Source organism: Terrapene carolina, unplaced genomic scaffold (assembly GCF_002925995.2).
Source record: "Terrapene carolina triunguis isolate 2854851 unplaced genomic scaffold, T_m_triunguis-2.0 Scaffold192, whole genome shotgun sequence".
NCBI lineage: Eukaryota > Metazoa > Chordata > Testudines > Emydidae > Terrapene > Terrapene triunguis.
The window spans coordinates 27,543,005-27,563,063 of NW_020664543.1; the positions used below are offsets into that span (position 1 = coordinate 27,543,005).

The window sequence follows — 20,059 nt, forward strand, 5'->3', positions numbered from 1 at the left end:
AAATCTAACAATGTCCGGTTTTTCATGATTCTGCTGCCCAAGCCGCTCCACTCTTTAGTCCCTGCCAGTGCAGCTACACCAAAATCCGGTCTATATGTCCGGGGATAGAGATGAAATCCTCATGGGAGATCTCAACGAAGCTCTCCTGGAGGTAATTTGAAAGCCTGTTCATCAGATTCCTGGGGAGAGCGGCCTTATTGGGTCCTCCGTGGTACGAAACGTTTCCGCGCCAGGAGACAATCAAGTACTCAGGGATCATTGCCCTGCAGAGCATGGCGGCATACGGTCCTGGTTTTTGCAGGCTTTCCCTAAGCATCCGTTCCTTTTCGCTGTCCGGGATCCTCATCAGGGTGATGTCGCACAGGGTGACCTGCTTTGAATTAGGTAGGGGAATGTTAGTATTGGGACTGCTTGCCCGTTCCTTTACAGAACTGTAACCGCTGGTTTACAGCCACGCGGTGGAGGCGGGAGAGGGGAAGCATACAGGGATCTTTCCCTGGGACAGCCGCGAGGGGGTGGGACAGGGGCAGAGTTCATGCTTGCCTGATTGCTGGCAGCAGAGACTGGCATTGCTTTCAATGTGAAAGGAGGCCAGTGCTACTATTAAAGTTTTAAGCAGCCACATGTCTACGGCTTACCATGTTTGCCTGCTACACAAATTCCGGTGTCCTGCCCTGCTTCTCAGATCGCCACTGCAAGACCCCAGGCACTGAAGGCGAGGGCCGAAAATTCGACCTTGTCCTGAGTGCGCATGTGATAGGTGCAGTGCATGGTCTTGTTCTCAGAGAAAGACTATGTTCTTTGTTCACAACTTCATTTATCTGTCTCAGGAATTCTCTCCCTTTTTCCCATTCCCACAGACACATCTGCGACTGTCTCCCAACCTAGCCTGGCATCACACTCCCAGAGGCTAGCGCAGATTAGGCGGAGGAAGAAGAAGACGCGGGAGGACATGTTCTCAGAACTAATGTGCTGCTCCCGAGCCCAGGCAGCCCAGCAGACACAGTGGAGGGAGAACTTGTCCCAAATGCACCGAGCAAACATGGAATGGGAGGAGAGGTGGCGTCAGGAAGACCAGCAGGCGACTCAAACGCTGCTTGGACTAATGAGGGAGCAAACGGACACGCTCCGGCGCCTTGTGGATGTTCTGCAGGACCAGAGGCAGGAGGACAGAGCCCCGCTGCAGTCTATCTCTAACCGCCTTCCCCCGCCACCAAGTCCCATACCCCCCTCACCCAAATTCCAAAGAAGGAGGGGCGGCAGGGGCCGTGAAAACTTTCACTCCACCCCTGCAGACTGCTCTAGCACTAGAAGGCTCTCATTCCCCAAAATTTGAAAAGTCCTTTCCTACCCACCTCACACAAGCCACCGTCCAAGTTTCACCCCCCCCCGTTTCATGTGTAGTTGCTAATAAAATATACGTTTCTGTTAATTACTGTTTCCATCATTTTCTTTTGGAGGAGAGTCTGTCTGAAGGGGGGGAAGGTGGTTGGTAATTGGACAGGACAGTCACCTTTAGCAGGGTACAGAGGCGGGGGCAGGTCCAGCAGCAGGGCACATACACAATGCAGTCACTAGTTACCCTGGTCAGTCTGGGAGGTGGTTTTCATGTTCTGTGGGGGGAGGGTAGGGGGGGTTGCTCTGTGACTTTGTGGCGGGGGAGGGCAGTTACAGATCTTATGCAGCGGTCCTTATCCTGGATCACAGAGCCACGCAGCAGGGGATCTGTAACCCTCCTCCCCCTGCCAGAAAGTCACATAGCCGACACATACACGCAGTCCCGCCCAGGAGGGCTGGCAGGCTCCGTTGAAACAACCAGTCCACCACTGCGGAGCCTGTCATTCCTGGAGTTTAGAAGCATCATTTGCATCACAACACTAAACCCGCCCCCCGCCACAGTCTGCGTCCCAGGTTTAAAACATTCCCACGAAAACAGTAATAAAGACAATGGTGTTCATTAACAAAACAGAACAGATTTTATTTTTTGGGAAGGAGGTGAAGGGGGTATGTAACTGGAGAGGATAGTCAACATTAAGTGGGTAAAGAAACGGGGGCAGGTTCAGCTTCTCTTTAAACAAACTTAATAGTCACAGGTTACCCTGCTCACTGTGGAACCTAGCTTTCAAAGCCTCCCGGATGCACAGCACATCCCGCTGGGCTCTTCTAATCGCCCGGCTGTCTGGCTGGGCGTAATCAGCAGCCAGGCTATTTGCCTCAACCTCCCACCCCGCCATAAAGGTCTCCCCCTTGCTCTCACAGAGATTGTGGAGCACACAGCAAGCTGCTAGAACAATGTGGATATTGGTTTCGCTGAGATCACAGCGAGTCAGTAAGCTTCTCCATCTCCCCTTGAGACGGCCAAAAGCACACTCCACCACCATTCTGCACTTGCTCAGCCGGTAGTTGAACAGTTCTTTTTCTGTGTCCAGGGCGCCAGTATAGGGCTTCATGAGCCAGGGCATTAGCAGGTAGGCTGGGTCCCCGAGGATCACTGTAGGCATCTCCACATCCCCAAGAGTTATTTTGTGGTCCGGGAAGTAAATACCTTCCTGCAGCCGTCTAAACAGACCAGAGTTCCTGAACACGCGAGCGTCATGAACCTTGCCCGGCCATCCGACGTTGATGTTGGTAAAACGTCCCCTATGGTCCACCAGTGCTTGCAGCACCATTGAAAAGTAGCCCTTTCGGTTAATGTACTGGCTGGCCTGGTGGGCCGGTCCCAGGATAGGGATGTGAGTTCCATCTATAGCCCCACCGCAGTTTGGGAATCCCATCGTGGCAAAGCCATCTATGATGACCTGCGCGTTTCCCAGGGTCACTACCTTTGAGAGCAGTACCTTAACGATTGCGTTGGCTACTTGCATCACAACAACCCCCACGGTAGATTTGCCCACACCAAAGTGGTTCGCGACTGACCGGTAGCTGTCCGGCGTTGCAAGCTTCCAGAGGGCTATGGCCACTCGCTTCTGGACAGTCAGGGCTGCTCGCATCCTGGTGTCATTGCGCTTCAGGGCAGGGGACAGCAACTCACAAAGTTCGAGGAAAGTCCCCTTCCGCATGCGAAAGTTTCGCAGCCACTGGGATTCATCCCAGACCTGCAGCACTATGCGGTCCCACCAGTCCGTGCTTGTTTCCCGGGCCCAGAATCCCCGTTCCACAATATCCACATGACCCATTGCCACCGTGATGTCCTCGGCGCTGGGTCTCGTGGTTTCTGACAGCTCTGTGCTACTCTCAGACTTCAGGCCCTCACTGCGGTGCCGTAGCCTCCTCGCCTGATTTATCTGCATCTGCCTCTGGGAAAGGTGTATGATAAACTGTGAGGCGTTGACAACGGCCACAACTGCAGCGATGGTCGAAGCGGGCTCCATGCTCGCAGTGCTGTGGCGTCCGCGCTGTCACTGACCAGAAAAGTGCGCGAACTGATTTCCCGCCGGCGCTTTCAGGGAGGGAGAGAGGGCGGTAGTGACAGACGGATGACGACAGTTACCCAAAAGCACCCTCGACACATTTTTTTACCCAGAAGGCATTGGTGGCTCGACCCAGAATTCCAATGGGCAGCGGGGACTGCGGGAACTGTGGGATAGCTGCCCACAGTGCACCACTTCCAATGTCGACGCTTGCCCCGTTAGTGTGGACTCACAAAGTCGAATTACTGTCCTTAGTGTGGACACACACGTTCGACTTTGCAATATCGATTCCATATATTCGATTTAAGTGAAATCGAACTACCCTCGTAGTGTAGACATACCCTGAGACTCAGAAAATCTGAGTTCTGTTCCCTGGTCTATTACAGACCTACTGTGTGACCCTGGGAAGTCACTTTCCTTCTCTGTGCCTTGGTTTCCCCAACCGTCCTTTGTTTGATTTTTGTCTTAGGAAAGAAAAAGAGAAAACATCAGATTTACTATTAACTTTAGACTGGAGATTTGCTCTAATCAGATATTTCAGAGAAACACCATTTAGCATAAACCACTTTGTTTAAATATTTACTTCATAACATGATTATTAACTCAGTCTTTCAGCTGGTTTTATGACACAGCAGAACAATACTTGTCAGTGTCAGCACAAAATAATACTTGTCAGTGTCTTATGGATTCTCTGTGACTCTGGCAGCAAATCACTAGGTATAGATAAAGAGCCTCTTATTTGATCAGTCATCTTGTCCAGAAACAGAACTTCTTGGGCTGTAGCCAAACCAACTGAATTCAAATTAACTTCCTGTGATTTGAACAAATGTCTGTGATTATGTCTGAACATCTCTTCACTGTCTGGGTCTGTATCACATAGGATGGGGTGGGTACAATGTATCTTTGACAGGATCAGACTGTCAGGGACCATTTGGGTTCTATATGTGCACTCTCCTTCCTGCAGCAAAGGTAGAGGTTTGAGTGTTCTTTAATATGTAGACTGGCAAACCTGCTCTTCAGTTGGGCACTTACACCAGGGCAGAACAGCATCTCTCTGGCCCTGCTCTGGCAGTTTTCTACTCCTGAGTGTCTGGAATGATTTATGTGCCTGAGTCCCAGTTTTAGGCATAACTGTGATCTTGCAAACTCCCACTTAGCTGCTAACCATGTAGGCACCTAAATCTCTGCTCTAAATGTTCCCTAGGTGTATGAAGTGGGAATATTTTTACTATTCCTATGCATGACTTGGTTTCCCTCTGTACTTTGCATTGCTACCCAGTGGGTGCAAAAGGGTTAAAAAGCTGCTCTTGGGGGGGAAAAGCAGGAGATGTAAGGTGTTGTATCGTGTAACTGTCCAGGGAGGTATAAAAGGGTCATTAAATGACTGGTTGAAATCAACCCAATGACTGGACAATTAAAACCTAACAGTAAGCTCCAACAGACAGAGCATGTGAACTCAGCTTGGGGCTGCAGGAATTGGACAATGCACCAGAAAGTGTCAGGTGAGGGAAAAGAGTTGGTTTTGGAGGGACTCAGTAGCTCTCACATGGGACTGATAAAGAGGAGAGCCAAAGGGGGGAAAAAAAAAAAGTCCACAGCAGTGTGGCTCGATTTAGCACTGGCTTGGCCAGAATGGTCTGTCTTAACATTTGCTTATCTGTGCTAACCTAAGGACTTCTACATGCTGTGCTCCAGCTGACTAATAAACCCTATTCTGTTTTGAAAAAGCTGCTGAGTGTCATTGCAAATACTTGCTGAGGTGCACTGGCCACTGAGCAGTGTAATAGCCCTGGTCTACACTACGAGTTTAGGTTGAATTTAGCAGCGTTAGATTGATTTAACCCTGCACCCATCCACACGACGAAGCCATTTTTGTCGACTTAAAGGGCTCTTAAAATTAATTTCTATACTCCTCCCCGACGAGGGGATTAGTGCTGAAATCGACCCTGCTGGGTCGAATTTGGGGTAGTGTGGACACAATTTGACGGTATTGGCCTCCAGGAGCTATCCCAGAGTGCTCCATTGTGACCGCTCTGGACAGCACTCTCAACTCAGATGCACTGGCCAGGTAGACAGGAAAAGCCCCGCAAACTTTTGAATTTCATTTCCTGTTTGGCCAGCGTGGCGAGCTGATCAGCACAGGTGACCAAGCAGAACTCATCAGCACAGGTGACCATGCAGTCCCAGAATCGCAAAAGAGCTCCAGCATGGACCGAACGGGAGGTACTGGATCTGATCGCTGTTTGGGGAGATGAATCCGTGCTATCAGAACTCCATTCCAAAAGACGAAATGCCTGAATATTTGAAAAAATCTCCAAGGGCATGAAGGACAGAGGCTATAACAGGGATCCGCAGCAGTGCCGCGTGAAACTTAAGGAGCTCAGGCAAGCCTACCAAAGAACCAGAGAGGCAAACGGCCGCTCTGGGTCAGAGCCCCAGACATGCCGCTTCTATGATGAGCTGCATGCCATTCTAGGGGGTGCCCCTACAACTACCCCATCCCTGTGCTTCCCTCCTCCTCCACCCCTCCCGGGCTACCTTGGCAGTTATCCCTCTATTTGTGTGACGAATTAATAAAGAATGCATGAATTTGAAACAACAATGACTTTATTGCCTCTACAAGCAGAAATCAAAGGGGGGAGGGGAGGGCGGTTAGCTTACAGGGAAGTAGAGTGAACCAAGGGGGCAGGTTTTCATCAAGGAGAAACAAACAGAACTTTCACGCCGTAGCCTGGCCAGTCATGAAACTGGTTTTCAAAGCTTCTCTGAGCTCTTCTAACAGCCTTGGTGTCTGGCTGCGTGTAATCAGCAGCCAGGCGATTTGCCTCAACCTCCCACCCCGCCATAAACATCTCCCCATTACTCTCACAGATATTGTGGAGCACACAGAAGCAGTAATAATGATGGGAATATTGGTTTCGCCGAGGTCTAACCGAGTCAGTAAACTGCGCCAGTGTGCTTTTAAACGTCCAAAGGCACATTCTACCACCATTATGCACTTGCTCAGCTTATAGTTGAACTGCTCCTTACTACTGTCCAGGCTTCATGAGCCATGGGAGCAAGGGATAGGCTGGGGTAGGTGTGACCATGTGGTGCTGCCGGCTGGGAGAGCAGCCTGAGGCAGAAGCCTCCAGCTGGCATGATATTCCAGGCAGTACTGTATCTCCATTAGACGAAACTTAAAGAAGAGAATGACCTGGAGTCATTCCCATTTTTGTCCAGGCGCCCCCGACCAACCTCACTGAGGCCAGCCAGGAGCACCCACGGGACGACGATGACGGTTAGCAGTCCTATTGCACTGTCTACCGTCTGCCATCCACAAGGCAAGGCAAGGGGATGCTGATGTGTAGCACTGCAGTATCGCGTCTGCCAGCAGCACCCAGGAGACATACGGTGACAGTGAGCTGAGTAGGCTCCATGCTTGCCGTGGTATGTCGTCTGCACGGGTAATCCAGGAAAAAAGGCGAGAAACGATTTTTTGCCGTTGCTTTCATGGAGGGAGGGAGGGAGAGAGGGGAGGCCTGATGACATGTACCCAGAACCACCCGGGACAATGTTTTTGCCCCGTCAGGCATTGGGAGCTCAACCCAGAATTCCAATGGATGGCGGAGACTGCGGGAACTGGGGGATAGCTACCACAGTGCAACGCTTCGGAAGTCGACGCTAGCCTCGGTACCGTGGACGCACACTGCCGACTTAATGCGCTTAGTGGGGACACACACAATCGACTGTATCAAATCGATTTCTAAAAAATCGACTTCTATTAAATTGACCTAATTTCGTACTGTAGACTTACCCAAAGTCTCTGACCAGTTGAACTCTCTCTCATTTGGACTTGCTGGGCAGAGCTCATGGCGTAAAGCACGAGTGCTGGAGCCCAGAGACTCAGATTCAAAAGCATGGAGATCTCAGGGCCTACCCTTAAGGAAGAGTAGGAGCCCTTGGGAGTTTGCCACACGAAAGGGCTTCCTCCAAGGGACTGTTTAAAAGCTGAGGCATAGTACAGATCCTGTGGTTCTGTGACACTAGGCACCTAAGTTTTTGCCTCTGAGCATGCACACTGCTGCCTCGGTCTAGGCCTCCAGACACTTGTCTGCTACCAAATCCCCAGAGTGATCCACAAACTGGGGGAACATATGCAGAGGAACACCTATTTTGCGTGCTGGGTCTGATCCAGTAGGCATGCTGTGAGCACACTGACCTCCATACAAAATGGCCCTGGGGGCAGTGTTCCCTCCCTTGGTAACTTTTAATTCAGGGGTTAGAGAACTGACTCAGGATGTGGGAGACCATGGTAATTCTCCCCCACCCAGCCCCCCGAGAAGGGGAAGGGATTTGAACCACTCAACTATAGGATATTGAGACATGGGTCTTTCTGTTTCTCTCAGTCTCTCTTGTTGAAGCTGTTCCACTTTAATTAAATAATAATTGGGCTAATCACTAGTCCATTTAACTTGCTTAATTGTCCATGTATCGCAAAGTAGTCTCATGTCACTTCCTTAATGTCTTTTAGATGCCTGTAATTTAGAACTTCTTAAAGTAGCATATCTGTTCAGATTGCTTTTTGTAGCTGGTGTAGGCTTTTTTCTGACACTGGTCTGTATGCATCCATAAATGCCTGTACTTCATCTTTGAGCTCATGGGTAGTTGAATGTGATGTTGGGCTCCATGATGGAGTATCTGCTACTACCAGCTTTTTCCCATGAACATATGTAGCAATTGGTTTTAAATTGCACTAACCTTATCAATAGATATTGGCATCTCAGTGGTGCTTGATCCAGGATTACAAGTGATTTAAGGTGTCTTACCAGTGTAGCCTAATCCAATCCACACAGATATCTGTAGAAGTTCTCAGTGCCCATACGCTTGCCAGGCACTCCTTTTAAATCTGTGCATATAGTTTTTCTTCTGTGAGTGTATGAGAGCAAAATGCAACTGGTTCCACTCAGATCCATGTTGTTGAATCAATACACCACCTAGGCCAGAGCTGCTTGCGTACACACTGATCATTGTGGGTTTGTTCACATCCTAGCATTTGGGAACTGGAGCGGTTGAGAATTTTTTTTTACATTTTTGAAGGCAATTTCTTGATTTGGCCTCCATAGAGAAGAAGTGTTGGACTTTAACAGTTCATTCAGTGGTTTTGTCATTGTGGAAAGGTCTTGTAGGTATAGACCAAAGTAATTTGCCATCCTGAGTATGTTTCTCATTTCTGGTGCATTCATTTCTCAAATTTCTTTTATTTTTTCAGAGCTAACATTGATTCCATCTTTGTTTATTGTTTGTCCCAAAAACTCAATTTGGGTAGGCAGAAAACCCACATTTCCTTGTTTAGGTTCAGTCCACACTGATTAAGTTTAGAACTTCATTGAGGGTTTTGGTGCATTCTTCTATTGAAGACCCATATATCAAAATATCATCCATGAAGACTGCAGCTCCATTTGTGTTCATTAACATTTCTGCCATCTGTCTTGGGAAAATTTCAGGTGCGCTGGTAATCCCAAAAGGTAATCTTTGAAAGCAAAATCTTCCAAAGGGTGAGATTAAAGTAGTCAGTTTAGCGCACTCTTTGGCTAAAGAAATTTGCCACAATCCATTCAAGGCATCCAGCATGGAGAATTCTATAGCTCCTTTCACTTTGGGGAGGAAATCATACAGTGTTAGAAGGATATATTTTTCTCTCGCAATTGTTTCATTGTCTTTTAAGAGCCACACAGATTCATATTTGTTAATTTTCTTTATAACTGGTGCCACTGAGGCACACCATGCTGTTTGGCTCAGAGATTTTCTCAAGTATGCTAATCTGTTAGTCTCTTGAACTCAGTGTCCACTTTATGAAGCAATGGGATAGGAATACTCTGAGGTGTATGTGCTCTATAGGTTTCAGCATTGTCTCTTAAGGTTAGTTGTCCTGATCTTCTTTCAGAAGTCCAATATTACCAAATAATCTGAGTTCTTCCACCTGTCTCACTAGGCCCATCATGGCTGCCACGCTGTCTTTGAGAAGTTTGTTGGGTTTTGATCCTTTGATCACATAGAAAGACAAAGCCTTACACTCAGAGTGTAAGTTGTTTCTGTAGTGAACTGGCCCACGCAGTTCAGAGTACCCTCAGGGCTAGTCAGAGCCGTGTCATGTGATTTCAGCTCTGGGAGGGGCTGAAGGTAATTTTACATCCCTTCTGAGATGATTGTCACATCAGCTCCTGAGTCCGTTTTAAAGTCTATAGTTATTCTTGCCATGAATAATCACTTTGTCTCTCCAGGCAAGAGACACTTTCTATGGGGAGAGTGTAAAACTCCTTTCTTTGGGAAAATTTGAAACTATTGTACTCTTAGCTGAAATGGAGTTGGAGTGGGAATGTTTAAAAGATACTTTTCAAACATACTTATTGGTACTGACATGTCTTTGTGTAAAGCTGTTAATATTATTGTGACACAGAGGTCGATTTGTGGTTCACTAATCTGTGTCAGCAGCTCTTCTCAGGCTTGATGCTCACTATACCTAACATACTCTTGTCATAATCTGTATCTAAAAGGTGGCCTGTAAGAGATCATTGGAAAATTATTGACTCACTGATCATTAATATCCTTGCATTATGTAAGCACAGGGTATGTAGAAAAAGTTATGAATATGTGCTAGAATTATGTTCTTAAAAGCAATGCATAAGCTCAGTCTGCCCTGGATGAAGGAATGTGTATTTGTTTGTCTATTCATCCCGGTGTTCAGCCTCTCAAAAGTTCTTTCCCTTCCCAAATGGGCCATCGTGTGCTAACTTTTTGGGCACCACAAGCTGCTTCTAGGGGTCTTGAGGGCCCCTATTCTCACCTACTTGGGTTTCTCTGTACATCCTGCCCTCCTGTATAAAGAATTTACCTCTGATTTTGCTATTAGAAGCATCACTGTGAATAGCCGCCTTTATGCCTTCTAGAGAAGGGCAGCATCTTGCTCTGGGGCAAACATTGCTGTATTTGGGGTTACACCCAAAGCTGTCTCAGACAAAGAAGTTGATTACTCAATTGACCCCCACTAAATAAAATTATGCTGCCATAGAATGAGAGTGCGGTGCAATTGTGTGACCAGTCAAACAATTAAAACATTATCTGTTCAACAGAAAATTTATGGTATTAACAGATCACTCTCTAAAGGTACCCGCTGTAGGCTGTTGCACTGGAGCATAGCACTGCAGGAGTATGCGATGGAGACTGTGCACATCAAAGGGAACAACAACATGGTAGCGGACACCCTGTCCAGAAAAGAGAGCCCAGAACTAATGCCTGCAGAACAGTCAGTGGCTACTCCATCAATGTCAGGGGGGAGGTGTGAACAGAGACACCTTGGGAAAGGGTCCCCTGTTCTTTGCAAATAATCTCACCTTAGACTCGACAAACTCATTACACCAGATACATGGCTTGCAGGATATTTGATCCATAAAGAGTAACATGTAAGGTATCTGCTTACATGTAGGTCAGACAGCTCATAACTTGTCAAGATTCATAATCATTGTGAGATGCATGTATGAGTAATATTTAAAGAATATTGTTTTTGTTCTGAAAGTATGGTTCATGGACTTGGAGTAGAGATTAGTCCCCAGGAGATAATGTGGCTCGGTATTGACCCATTCAGAGAGGAAGGAGTTGCCATGATGCTCTGTCTGGGCAGTGATGCACTACAGGGTTCAGTTGTGTAGCCTTGCTCAGTCCTAGGACTTTCAATGAGAAAACATCAGTCAACTACAAACAATTGAAACTTCTTCAAAGGAAAAAGGGAACATTGCAACAGGAGTCTGGTTCACCTTCTCTGTGAATAGAAACAAAAGACTGAGTATAACAGAGGAGGGGAAAGACCCTCTGGATCAGGGGTGGCCAACCTGTGGCTCCAGAACCACATGTGGCTCTTCAGAAGTTAATATGCGGCTCCTTGTATAAGCACCGACTCGGGGCTGGAGCTACAGGTGCCAACTTTCCAATGTGCCGGGGGGTGCTCACAGCTCAACCCCTGGCTCTGCCACATGCCTTGCCTGCACTCCATCCCTTCCCACCCCCTCCCATGAGCCTGCCATGCCCTCACTTCTCGTCGCCCCCCCCCCAGCCTCCTGCATACCACAAAACAGCTGATGGGGAGGGAGGGGGAGGCGCTGATCAGCAGAGCTTCCGGTGGGTGGGAGGCCCTGGGAGTGGGGTGTGGGAGCTGATGGGGGGGGGGCGGGGGGTGCTGACATATTACTGTGGCTCTTTGGCAATGTACATTGGTAAATTCTGGCTCCTTCTCAGGCTCAGGTTGGCCACCCCTGCTCTGGATCCTTTCCTTGAGGAAGCCCTTTTTTGCAGCAGGGGTGATGTCATGAACTTTTGGATGCTGATTCTTGTGAAACTAGCCAGCTCTGCCAGAGAATGAACTTGGTGGGAGAAACCTACTTTATGAGATAGGAAAGGTAATAAGTGTAGGCCCAGGTTAACCTTTTATGTCTTTTTGTTGTTGTTTTGTTTTGTTGTAACCAGTTGTTTCGATCACTGTCTCTCACTTCTAGTTAAATCTTTACACTTATTTAAGTAAAACGACTTCTGTTTTATTGTAAGTGCTTACAAGTGCTGTGTGATCTACAGGAGTGGAGATTTAAAGTAAAACTGGTAAACTGCTATTTTGGTTTCAGGGGATCTGGAATTTCTGTGGATATCCAGTGTCAGGGGCTGGATATCCCAAGGGTGTGATTCAAAGGGACTCAGGGATTGGGGTGCACCTATTGTTAACCTGACAGGCGAAGACAAGGCTGGCATTGCCTAGACAAGATCGCTTGAGAGGCTGGAAGGCTGATGGTGTTAGCGAGCTGACACCTAGCCAGGCCCAGGCAACTCCCTCACACTGGAGGCGGGGACTAACAAGAGGACTCACTGTCGTAGGTACCCGGAGAACCATCACAATATCCCACCAGCTAGTTTAGGTGGCTTCTTGCCTAACACACTGGTTTTGTGGATCCCATTCCCAGGCTTCATCTTTCCTCTTTTATTGTATAACAAACCTGGGTGCCTAACTAATGCTCTGTGGATACCAGATTTTCTAGGCACTAAAAAGATAGGATTTGCAACACCGAAGTCCATGTGTGGATCCAGGTTGAAATGACTTTAGGGCTGATGGCTGTAAGGCTCCATGTGAGCTCTATCATAACTATGGATCTCTCAGTGGACTTGCACAGATCCACTGTCTCCAAGGCCCATGTGGGGGAGTGGGGAGAGGAGTATGGTGCATGTTCCCTCTTCCCCCTACTCTCCAATAGGAACCATGGAATAATCCCACACCAATTAGAACAGGGCAGACCTAAGTGTTCCAGCCCTCGGACTCTAGCACACAGAGCTGTTTGCTCTGGTTAAATCTTGTCCTCTCTTTAGAACAAGCTGGTCACACTGAAATAAGCTTCCAGGTTTTGGGTTTATGTAATCTGGCACCTAGGAAGAGAAAGAGTGAGAGGACTATGGCCCTGTCCCTCTGTGATACCATCACAATTCATTGTTCAGAGCATTGCATGTGTCCATGAGGAACTGGGCTGCAGAAAGAGAATTGACATTTTCCTGCTATTTGAAGATTTAAACTCTCACCCTCTATGCAGCGTATTCACAAAAATGAATGTCTGGAGTTAACACAGGTTTATTCCATTCTTGTCCAGGTTTTGGTTCTGACCCTCGCATTTCGGTTGAGGGTTACCAGGATGGAGGGATTCGGGTGGTATGTGAATCTGCTGGATGGTACCCTGAGCCTGAGGCACAATGGAGAGATCACCATGGGCAGCTCTTAGCATCATCTTCAGAAACAAAATCCAAAGATGCCAATGGCCTGTTTCAAATGCAAATTTCCATTGTTGCAATAGAAAATTCCAACAGAGACTTGTCCTGTTTTGTCACGAACCCTCGCCTCAACCAGGAGAAAGAGTCAACGATTTACATAACAGGTCAGTGCCCATCCAAACTACCCATAAAATGAAATATGGCAAACATTGGTGGGAAGTATGTCCTTTTGTGTTCTTGTTGCTGACTCCTCTTTATATTCCTTTACTCTGGGTAGTACCCAGGTTCCTTTGTTTTCTGCAGAGCTTCTTTATTACACACAGAATCTACATTGGTGTAAAAGCAACACTAATGGCCCCATTATGCTACCCAGATTTCGGTAAAACTTCCACTGGCTTAGCTGATCAGACCCTAAGGGTCATCTTCATTGCAGAGCTGTTACTTTGGCATTTCCCCTAGTGCACCTCATGTCCACACACAAACCCCTTCTTATCCAGGTTTAGTGCTGCTTCACACCCAGGCTCATTGGCTCAGCTGGGGGTACACAGGCTAGAGCCGGGGATGCCATTTTCACTTGGTCTGGAACTTGCCCACTTTGCTGATAGTTTCCCCCATGTCTCATCACAATTCACCCCCGCCCCATGTTCCCAGAAGGACAGACAAGTTCTTCCACAATTCATTGGGAAAGAATCATAAAGAATCTGTTTGCTGTAATGCTAAGAACCATGGGATATACTCCTAGAAGTCCAAGCAAACACAGGGTACGTCTATTGAGGATCGATTTATTGCGTGTAGTGTAGACGCGATAAATTTATCCCGATCGCTCTCCCATCGACTGCTGAACTCCAGCTCGGCGAGAGGCGGAAGCAAAGTCGACGAGGGAGCTGCGGTGCACCATGAGGACGCGAAGTAAGTAATTTTAATTCGATCTAAGATACGTCAACTTAAACTTCGCTATTCTCGTAGCTGAAGTTGCGTATCTTAGACTAATTCCCCCCCCCCCCCCCCCAGTGTAGACCAGCCCACAGGGGTGAATGCAGCACCAGTGAGGAGCTAGAACTTGGGTAGGCCTTTGTAGTGTGGCTGCTCACAGCCAGGCTAGACTAAACCAGGTGTTCAGGCCTGGGTGCTACTTGTCACAGATTCAAGGGCCTGGTGTATGCCCCAGCCTGTAACAAGGCCTTGGATGAGTTAATATGGGCCTGAAAGAAACCACTTAGTCTGCCAGGCTGCACCTGGAGGGAGAGCTAGGCTGAATGGATGATGAAGCCCAGCTGAGGAGGGGCTGGGAGGGGACAGTAAACAGAGAAAGTTGAAAGCAAAAGGGGGGATGCAGGGAGGGAGTCTGCAATCACTCTCTGAAAGTGGACAGTATGTGAGGAGGAAACCTAGGGGAAGAATAAGCCCTGACTAGAGAAGGCTGGCAAGTAGCTATAAGAAATGAAACAACCACTGGGAGTGGAATAGGCTCCAGTGATAAGCCCTGAAAAAAGGGCAGGTTCTGGACTTCCAGGGAGGGAGAGAGCCCTGGGAGGTGTTCAGTTAAGGTACAAAGCTGGGGAAACAAAGTAGCAGAAAGGCATGACAGGCCAAGCCTGAGGAGGGTGGAAATTGCTTTGAGTTTGTACTTGTGGTTTGGGTTTTTTAGGGGACTCCAGGGGAGGGCTCTGAGAGTCCCAGCCCTGAGAGAAGGTGGGGGACTGAGAGAGGTTGCAGGGGAGAAGGCCTGAGAATGGCCACGGTAGGCTAGAATCCCGTGTAATGGGAGGGCCTGGATTCCCCTACCAGTCACTTTTATCGAGACCTGTGGCTGCAGAGGGAGATAAGGATGACTGGAAGCCCTGAGGCAAGGATGTGAAAAGACCATGGGGCACAAAGTTGGGGCTGGAGACTTGAAATAAGGACACTGGACTTTTATTTGTGGAACTTTCTTACCCTGGAAGGGATGGATTAACCTTGTGACCTGGGTCACAGGAAAAGAGACCATCGCACTGCTCGAGCAACTGTCGATGGGAATGCGGGGGGGCAGAGGTGGAGAGCTGCTATGCCACAAGGAGGCACTCCTGCAGTGAGTCCACTTATTCACAGACCCCTTTAGTGTGCAGGGCCCCAAGGACCCACAAACAGGCCTATTGCCTCCAAGACTCCAAAACTGGACCTTTGGGTATCAGCAATCCCTGGCTCTCTCTCTGGCTCCTGTGGCGATTCCAGCTAGGCCAGACTCCTGTGGGAGGCTAGTAATGTGTCCCTTCAGGGTGAAATGGACTCAATGAGTAGCTGCAGTGACATAAGCAACTTTTGCAAAACAAGGTAACAGTTTATTAGTCACCTGGCTGGCTACAGCATCTTTAGGTTAGCATAGAGAAGCAAAAGTTAAGACAGAGTTCAGACTGGCCAATGCCAGGGCTCCCCTGAGCCATGCTGTTTCAGGAACCAACTCTGCCTCTTCTTCTGTCTCTTTTTCTTTGTCTGTCAGTCCCAGGTGTGTGAACTGTGTCACTGTGAGCTCAGCTCTCAACACAGCCCCACCTGACACCTTTTCCCTTTGTTCTCCCAGTTGGGGGCCTTTGCTCTGTGAAATCTCCTTCCTTTTGGCTGTTGGCCACTAGGTGTGAATGTCCTGGCCATTGGGGTTTCCATTGTCTCTTTGGGTTCTTCCATTCACATGTGTAGACTGTATTCAGTTCGTTAATGACTCTGGTCTCCAGCCAGGCTGCTAGGTGAGTCAAACACTTCATCCCTTCCCTTTACATTCAATGCATAGCAGTACAAAGCCCAGAGGGAAAGTGAGCTGTGCATAGGAATCATAAAAATATTACCAAAATTCCCACATTCATCCCACTGATCAGCTCAGTTAACTCTGCAGTGTAGACATGGTTAGGGCTGGTCTAGACTAGAAAATTAGATTGACCCCGCTACTTTGCTGCGGGGTGTGAAAAATCCACACCCCTGAGTGACATAATTAAACCAACCTAAGTCCTGATGTAGACACCACTAGATCGACAGAAGAATTCTTCCGTTGACCTACCTACTGCCCTTTAGGGAGGTGAATTTACTACATTAATGGGAGAACTCCTCCTGCCCCTGTAATAAGTGCATACACTGCAGTGCTGCAGTTGTAGCGTTTGAACCATAAACATAACCTAAGGGCTTGTCTACACCCAGGGCATGTCCACACTTACCTCCGGAGTGATCGATCCAGCGGGGGTCGATTTATCGTGTCTAGCGAAGACGTGATAAATCGACCGCTGAGCGCTCTCCCATCGACTCTGGTACTCAACCTGGGCGAGAGGCGCAGGCAGAGTTGACGGGGGAGCATCAGCAGTCGACCTACCGCAGTGAAGACACCATGGTAAGTAGATCTAAGTTACACAACTTCAGCTACGTGAATAACGTAGCTGAAGTCGACGAACTTAGATCGATTTCCGCTCCCCTCCGGTGTAGACCAGGCCTCAGGCCACATCTACACTACTACTTTTGTCAGTATCGCTTATGTCTCCCAGTGGTGTGAAAAAACACCCCCCAAGCGACATAAGTTACACCGACCTAAACACCGGTGTGGACAGTGCTAGGTCAGCAGGAGAACTTCTCCCACAACGTAGCTACCACTGCTTGTGGAGATGATTTTATTATGTCGACAGGAGAGCTCTCTCCCATCGGCATAGAGCAGCTACACAAGCGATCTAACAGTGGCACTGTAAGCGGCTGTAAGCTCTCTAGTGTAGACATAGCCTTACAGTGCTGCAGTGGCACACATACACCGGTGTAGCTGTAGTGCTTAGTGATGATGCTACCTACGCCATCAGCATAGTTAATCCACCTCCCTGAGAGGAGATAGCGCTCTCAGCAGGAAAAGCTCTCCCATTGACATAGCACCATCTACACCAGGGGTTATGTCAGTATAACTGTGTCATTCAGAGGTGTTGGTTTTCCACACCCCTGAGTGATGTAGTTATACCGACATAGGTTGGTAGCACAGACCAAATCTAAGTGTCATTTAATTGCATGAAACTCAGGACATTCAGACCTTAGGGCTGATCTAAGCACTGTCCACATCGGCACTATGTCTGTGGGAGACGCTCTCCTGCTGACGTAGCTTCCGCCTCCCGCAGAGATGGAATAATTATGCTGGTGGGAGAGCTTTCTTCCATCGACATAGAGCATCTTCACTAGATGCACTTCAGCTGCATTGGTATAGCTGCGCCAATGTAGCACTTCCAGTGTAGACTTGCATCTTATTCTTAACCTCCTGTGTGCGCTTACATCATGATCTTCTCCCTGAATTTCTTCCATATACAACAGTGGAAGTTTATATAGCTTTGAAAGCGAGAGAAGCTTAACAGAAAAAACAGCACTCTTATTCTGGGATAACAGAGGCCATACTATGAGTTATATGGGTATAACTATACCCATATAGTTCTGCCAGAAATTTTCCCTCGTAGACCTGAGAAACTGGGTTACCGCCACACTCTCCCTCTGGCGGCATGGGCTTACCAACTGGTTTCCCATGTCAGTCGCTCCTGTTACTAGCTGTTCTGAACTGTAACCCAGCCAGTCATTTAACTGATGTCTAAATGCCTGGCATCAACAACCCCTTGTGGCAACCCATTGCAGTATAAAGGATTTATGATTATTTCCTATAACTTTAGAATCACAAAGTAATATTTTGTATTTTAATGTTTTGGGGCTGATCCTTTATTTCTTGTCCATCCAAAAATTCTGTTGCATTGTATATGGAAGGACTACAGCAGGGGAAATTAATAGGCGGAGCAGTAGCCAAATCTGGAACGCCAATCATTTCTGAATAGATTGCAAAATCTTTTTATTTACTTATTATTATTATTTTGTATTATTTTCTCTGGAGTCTGGACCTTGACTATACCTTGACCAAGAAATTTGGACCTTGACAAAAAATAATTGATTATCCCAGGATTAAGCCCATTCTTCAACTGTGTAAGAGATTATCATGATGTGTATGTACATAGGAGGTTAGGGATAAGATGGCTGTGGGAGTTTCCCTGAGTAGACAAGGCCCAAAACTCACGGGCTGTGGACTGGATCCAGGCTATATGCAAAGCAGTGAGACTGAATTTGGTGTGGTGTCTGGAGGAAGCAGCCTGTGGTTTTGGCTGTGAATCTAGTGGGAGCTCTGAAGAGAAGCAGGGACTCCAGGTAGCTGCTCCTTGGGACAGAGCAGTGACTCTTTAGCTAAAGATATGAATCTTTAGCGCATCTGGTGTGTAAATATCTTGTGACGCTGGCTACAATAGTGCCATGCAAACACCTGTTGTCATTTTCAGGTGATATTGTAAACAAGAAGCGGGCAGCATTATCTCCTGCAAATATAAACAAACTTGTTTGTCTGAGTGATTGGCTGAACAAGAAGTAGGACTGAGTGGACTTTGTAGGCTCTAACATTTTACATTGTTTTATTTTTGAGTATAGTTATATTTTTGTACATAATTCTACATTTGCAAGTTCAACTTTCATGATAAAGAGGTTGCACTACATTATTTCTATGAGGTGACCTGAAAAATAAAAATTTTTCTTTTTTACTGTGCAAATACTTGTAATAAAAATAATAATATAAAGTAAGCACTGTACAGTTTGTATTCTGTGTGGTAATTGAAATCAATATATTTGAAAATGTAGAAAACATCCAAAAATATTTAAATAAATGGTATTCTATTATTCTTTAACAGTACGATTAATCACGATTAATTTTTTTTAATCACTTGACAGCCCTAATTGTAATGTTATGTGTTTCTTTAAAAGAAAGAAAGTGGATCTTAAACAAATTGATAAAGGGGCAGTGGGGAAGGGAGGATGGCATGAGGAGGGAGAAGTACAAATACAACTGAAGGTGCAGGGTCACTATGTTGTTTTGCAAAATTCGGATTTACCAAATAGACTCTTGTCAGTTATGGCTTGATCCTGCCCAAATGAAGTCAGTTGGACTTTTGCTACTTACTTTAATGGGCCACTTACTTCTCATCTACCCAGCTGCAACATGTCTCCAATTTGTAGAATATACAAGACATGTAACCAGGATAAAATTCTGTCTTCTATTGGCTTAACAACAAAGCACGAAGCATCTTTATCACACTATGAAATCCACCAGGAGTTAGATTCTTCTAACTGGTAACATTGCTCACCAAAGTGCTGCATATATTCAACACTGTTTCTTAGGGTATGTCTACACTACGAGAGTAGTTTGATTTTACTTAAAGCGAATTTGTGGAACCGATATTACAAAGTCGAACGTGTGTATCCACACTAAGGACAGTAATTCGACTTTGTGAGTCCACACTAACGGGGCAAGCGTCGACATTGGAAGCGGTGCACTGTGGGCAGCTATCCCACAGTTCCCGCAGTCCCTGCTGCCCATTGGAATTCTGGGTCGAGCCCCCAATGCCTGCTGGGGCAAAAAATGTGTCGAGGGTGGTTTTGGGTAACTCATCATTCAACCGTCACTCCTGCCCTCTCTACGTGAAAGCGCCGGCGGGCAATCAGTTCGCACACTTTTCTGGTGATTGACAGCATGGACGCCACAGCACTGTGAGCATGGAGCCTGCTGCGATCATCGCTGCAGTTATGGCCGTTGTCAACACCTCGCACCTTATCATCCACCTTTTTCAGAGGCAGATGCTGAGAAATCGGGCGAGGAGGCTACGGCAGCGCGGTGAGGACATTAAGTCTGAGAGGGGCACAGACCTCTCACAAAGCATGGGACCCCGCGCTGTGGACATCATGGTGGCAATGGGTCATGTTGATGCTGTGGAACGGGGATTCTGGGCCCGGGAAACAAGCACGGACTGGTGGGACCGCATAGTGCTGCAGGTCTGGGATGAATCACAGTGACCCTCGGAAAC

General features: G+C 47.4%; 1 protein-coding gene across 1 annotated transcript in view; it reads left to right on the forward strand.

The window, feature by feature from the left end:
- The window catches only part of LOC112117004 (butyrophilin subfamily 1 member A1-like), a 42,889-nt gene that overhangs the window by 9,794 nt on the left and 13,036 nt on the right, over positions 1–20,059 (forward strand). Inside the window, exon 3 of the mRNA XM_029912205.1 lies at positions 13,070–13,351. Within this exon, the coding sequence (XP_029768065.1) occupies positions 13,070–13,351 (282 nt within the window). The remainder of the gene's footprint in view (positions 1–13,069; positions 13,352–20,059) is intronic.